Consider the following 5,373-nt stretch of genomic DNA (forward strand, 5'->3'; position numbering starts at 1 on the left):
CTAGTATGCCTCTACTTGACTAGCTTGTTAATCAAAGATGGTTATGTTTCCTAACCATGAACAAGGAGTTGTTATTTGATTAACAAGGTCACATCATTAGTTGAATGATCTGATTGACATGACCCATTCCATTAGCTTAGCACACGATCGTTTAGTATGTTGCTATTGCTTCCTTCATGACTTATACATGTTCCTCTGACTATGAGATTATGCAACTCCCGTTTACCGGAGGAACACTTTGTGTGCTACCAAACGTCACAACGTAACTGGGTGATTATAAAGGTGCTCTACAGGTGTCTCCGAAGGTACTTGTTGGGTTGGCGTATTTCGAGATTAGGATTTGTCACTCCGAATGTCGGAGAGGTATCTCTGGGCCCTCTCGGTAATGCACATCACTTAAGCCTTGCAAGCATTTCAACTAAAGAGTTAGTTGTGAGATGATGTATTACGGAACGAGTAAAGAGACTTACCAGTAACGAGATTGAACTAGGTATTGGATACCGACGATCGAATCTCGGGCAAGTAACATACCGATGACAAAGGGAACAACGTATGTTGTTATGCGGTCTGACCGATAAAGATCTTCGTAGAATATGTAGGAACCAATATGGGCATCCAGGTCCCGCTATTGGTTATTGACCGGAGACGTGTCTCGGTCATGTCTACATTGTTCTCGAACCGTAGGGTCCGCACGCTTAAGGTTTCGATGACAGTTATATTATGAGTTTATGTATTTTGATGTATCGAAGGTTGTTCGGAGTCCCGGATATGATCACGGACATGACGAGAAGTCTCGAAATGGTCGAGACATAAAGATTGATATATTGGACGGATATATTTGGACACCGGAAAGGTTCCGGAGAAGTTTGGAGCTCCGGAGGGTTACCGAAACCCCCCGGGAGGTATATGGGCCTTATTGGGCCCATGTAGGAGGAAGGGAGAAGGAACAAGGGAGGGGGGCGCGCCTCCCCCAGCCCAATCCGAATTGGGGAAGGGGGCCGGCCCCCCCTTTCCTTTCTCCTTCCCCCTCTTCCTAAATACTACTACTAGTACTATTTCCTACTACTAGTACTCTTTCCTTCCCCCTCCAAATAAGATAAGGAAAAGGGGGGGAAACCTACTTGGAGTAGGTTTCCCCCTCCCCTATGGCGCGCCCCCTTTGGCCGGCCACCTCCTCCCCTCCCTCCTTTATATACGGGGGTAAGGGGGCACCCTAGAACACACAAGTTGATCCTTGAGATCGTTCCTTAGCCGTGTGCGGTGCCCCCCTCCACGATATTACACCTCGGTCATATTGTAGCGGTGCTTAGGCGAAGCCCTGCGACAGGAGAATATCAAGATCGTCACCACGCCGTCGTGCTGACAGAACTCCCCCTCGGAGCCTCTACTGGATTGGAGATCGAGGGAGCGTCATCGAGCTGTACGCGTGTCAAGAACTCGGAGGTGCCGGAGTAACGGTGCTTGGATCGGTTGGACCGGGAGGACGTACGACTACTTCCTCTACGTTGTGTCAACGCTTCCGCTTCGGTCTACGAGGGTACGTAGACAACACTCTCCCCTCGTTGTTGTATCATCACCATGATCTTGCGTGTGCGTAGGAATTTTTTTGAAATTACTACGTTCCCCAACACTACATTCTCTTTTTGGGTCCAACTATCGGAGGGACAATTTCTAGAAAGGTGCTCTATTTCTGGCGCCAATGTTGGCACTTCATCTATAAACCGGCGTGAAAACCTATTTCGTGAACGTTGCTGCTCACGGATGGTTCGGCATGCTCAAAAAGGACAATGCAACCATTTGCTGGTGTAGCCTCGTGCGCTTGAGATTCTAATCTGCTTTGCTACATCACCAGACACGCTACCACCAAGCACGTGCCAGAGGCTACCTCGCGTCTTTGTTGTGGCTCTAGTGTGGACAAATCTCCTGTACCGATGTCTACCGCTATTAGCAGTTCCGAACGGGCTAATCATTTGTCGGAAAGCAGTCCACTAGGCACTGGTTGTAGCCACCGCGAGTAGTATGACCTTGTGGGCAACGAAAAATCAACAGTGTTTCTTCTGTTCCAATTTCCAAACAAGAGCAACTCAACTTCTCTTTTTTGAGTGTTCAAAAGCATGAGTTGTATGACCTGCAGTGCATTTATGATTTACTTTGCTCATCTAAGTACTATACTCCCTCCGTAAAGGAATATAAGAGCGTTTAGATCACTACGTTAGAAATATAAGAGTGTTTAGATCACTAGTGTAGTGATCTAAACCCTCTTATATTTCTTTACGGAGGGAGTATCACATAATTTAGGGAGGGATCACTAATGTAGTCTTTACACTCTCTTATTTATTTTGGAGTTGTTGTGGTCTTTTGGTTTATTTAGGCCAGTCCAAATGATACTTCCATTGACAAGAGAAAATGTCATAATATGTTGCAGATGTTGTTCCTTTGTGCAAGTTGGTTGTGTAGTCATAGGCTTACTCTTTTTTTTTGCAGGAAGTAGAGTCATAGGCTTACTCTTTTTTTTTGCAGGAAGTAGAGTCATAGGCTTACTGCAACGATCACTAATAAGAAACTGAAAGAAGCTGACGCGACAAAATTGGAGCGGCTTGCCGAGAAATTTCTGTACAGTAGGCTTTGCTCATGTTTGATTCCACACTTCGCATGTCATTGTTTGACTTGTCGATCATGTAGACTTGAGGATATAACAGTGGGTAGGTAAAAATCATGGTCATTCATTGAAAAAAAAGGAATGTCCATACTGTTTCACAGAGATTATACCATAGGCCTCCTTTGTATGAGCCTCTATTGTCGGCCCAAATAGATCATCCAAGTCATAAGCCCACCTACCCTTTGCAATTTTTTTCTTTCTAGCCTCATTCTCCCCCATGGCCCTCGCGTGTGCATCTCATCATGTGCGCCGCCTCCTCCTCCACCCCGGGGCCGGAGCTCCGGCGAGGTCCTTCTGCGCCCAGCCCTACCAAGGTACGCTCATGTTCCTCCCGATCCTTTCTCCCTGTTCGTTGTGACGAGCGCGGCTGAATTCCTGCGCGCAGCCAAGGTAGGCGTGGTGGAGTTCCTGAACGGGGCCGGCAAGGGGGTGGAGACGCACGCGGCGAAGCTGGAGGAGGCCGTCGACGGTGAACCCCAGAGTGTGCCCGAGACCCGCCCGCTACGGCGCAAGAAGTTCGGTGGCCCCTGCAAGCTTGTGCGTATTCTCCCTGTTTTGGTGTTTCCTCCACACATTCCTTTGATTTAATTTTGCAGAAGGCTTGATATGGTTGTTGGCTATGATCGTGTTTCTTCGGGCATATGTTGTGTGAATGTAGAGTTTGGCTATGTTTTGTTGTCTAACCCTGTGATGGTTTGGATAAGAGTAATTGGGTTAGTTTGGTATTAGATGGTTGGTGTGTATAAAACTATAAATGATGCCTGATATGTACATGAACCACATCATCTTGTTTTGCAGATGAAGCACATCATTTTGTTATACTTAGTAGGAAATTTATAAACACTTTGGTGAACTGATCGACAATATAGCCCAGCGTCAAGATCCTGTTGCGATTTAATCCCATGGAGAAATGTTCTTAATAGTAGAACTCTGTAAGAAAATGAAATAGATCAGACCCTTGGCTATTAGTTATTCTATTAAGCTACACATTCTGTGATTTCTGATGCACTGAGCTGGCTTAAATACATTTGAAAGAACTAAGCTTAAGAAGAAATAGGAAAATAGGTAGATTTTAAATGCATGGTTAAAATTTAACAAGTTCTTATATCAGAAACATTTGTTGGATGTCTCAATTGCTAGTAAATACCGTGAGCAATTTTCTAAATAACAGCAGCTAGACGGGCATATGTACACATAACGGCATTTCAGATATTCCAGGTTACTAACACAAGCATTTTTGTAAAGATGGCTTGCAGCTTGCTAACCGCTAATTGCCATTGTTAACATTTACTGTGAGTTCACATGGTAGAATCCTAATTAACTAGCTATGTTTCCTCTATTTAATTTCCATTCTTTTCACATGTGGTTAATTTATGATGCAGAGAAAGTTGATTTTGAGCTTTCCTCACAAGTACCGTCTTGGTCTTTCGAAGCACCCAGCAGAAGCCAGGAAAGTGCAATGAAGTTGGCGTGTCCACTTTGAAAACCATGTGGTGTTATTGGGATGAAGCATGTTGTCTGATGTCTGTGCTGCAATTTTGATGTCACAATCAGAATATTGTCTGATAACCCAAGCAATAAGTGGCGCTCTTGATCTTGCAGTATTAATCCTTATTAGATTTGGGATTCTGAAATTTGTCTACAGTTTTTCTCTGTTACAGAAAGCATCATGAGACTATTATTCTAAAGTGATTCGGCTCACACTTTGCTAATCATATGTTAATTGGCTTAATGATTATACAGAAAATACAACTAGCACATGTGTTAATTTGTCTCCCTTTTTTGTCCTATAGAGAGAGGAGATGCATGCATGCTGATCAACTCTTGTGCGTAGGCCGATTAACCACGTGCCAAATTACAGTTGACACTTTATTTGAGTCTTTTTACCAAGAAAATTCATCGATCAGCTAGAGTGCGCTATTCCTTGATTTGTCTCCTCAATGTAATGCTACATTGTACTCCCTCCGTATTAAAATATCAGACGTTTGTTGATACTAAGGGAGTATAAAAAAGATTGTAACTCACGTATGTCAACATGGCTACCAGCAAAACAAAATTTCGAGACATATCTTCCTTTGTAAAATGACCTCGTTAACCAGACAATGTTAAGTACCACAATTTTACAAATTGACTTCCTATGTGTTTTCTTGCTGAAAATTCTCTGAAGTATTTTCTAGAATGGAAAATCTCTACAGGACCTATTTAGCAAAAGAATTAACCAAAATTAGAATATAAATGTTCTCCTGTTTTTGCAAAGAAAGCAACTAAAAGAACAGAAGAAGCAAAGCGAGAATGTAGGATTCTTTTTTCTGAAACAATGCAAACATGTCCCAGAATGCACAGGCGATACGAGAGAAGTATAAAATATGATGATCCTGGGCCTGGATAATGACGGTCTGCGCGAAGCAACTAATGTATATTTATAGGCTGGACAGATGAGATGAGTTGCCAGCCCAGGATCATGTGTGGAATCAAGTATTGCATTGTTTCTTCAATCATTTGAACAATGGGCTACCGTTTATAATGCCCCTGAAACACATGAACGTACTATCTGGCTCGCTTGTCACTTCTCACGTAATCTAGCTAACTAACACTTTGTTGTGCCATCTCTAATACAAGTTCTACTATTGCTATACAGACTGAATTTGACATGAGACATTGCACCTTGCCATTTTCCATTGCTGATACGTTAGTCACACAATGGCACTCAGTGT

At 43.3% G+C, this 5,373-nt stretch overlaps 1 protein-coding gene across 1 annotated transcript; it reads left to right on the plus strand.

The window, feature by feature from the left end:
• The first annotated feature begins 2,876 nt into the window (after positions 1–2,876).
• LOC119320250 lies at positions 2,877–4,378 on the plus strand. Its single transcript, XM_037594377.1, has 3 exons — positions 2,877–2,973; positions 3,045–3,196; positions 4,042–4,378. Exons 1-3 carry the CDS (start codon positions 2,877–2,879, stop codon positions 4,120–4,122), a joined length of 330 nt encoding a protein of 109 aa, XP_037450274.1. The 3' UTR covers positions 4,123–4,378.
• The last annotated feature ends 995 nt before the right edge of the window (positions 4,379–5,373 follow it).

Source organism: Triticum dicoccoides, chromosome 6B (assembly GCF_002162155.2).
Source record: "Triticum dicoccoides isolate Atlit2015 ecotype Zavitan chromosome 6B, WEW_v2.0, whole genome shotgun sequence".
In the NCBI taxonomy this organism is placed as follows: domain Eukaryota; kingdom Viridiplantae; phylum Streptophyta; class Magnoliopsida; order Poales; family Poaceae; genus Triticum; species Triticum dicoccoides.

Coding starts and splice junctions, on each gene's coding strand:
- LOC119320250 (XM_037594377.1), top strand. CDS start 2,877: ATGGCCCTCGCGTGTGCATCTCATCATGTGCGCCGCCTCCTCCTCCAC. Junction 2,974..3,044: donor CTGCGCCCAGCCCTACCAAG/GTACGCTCATGT, acceptor TCCTGCGCGCAG/CCAAGGTAGGCGTGGTGGAG. Junction 3,197..4,041: donor TCGGTGGCCCCTGCAAGCTT/GTGCGTATTCTC, acceptor TTTATGATGCAG/AGAAAGTTGATTTTGAGCTT.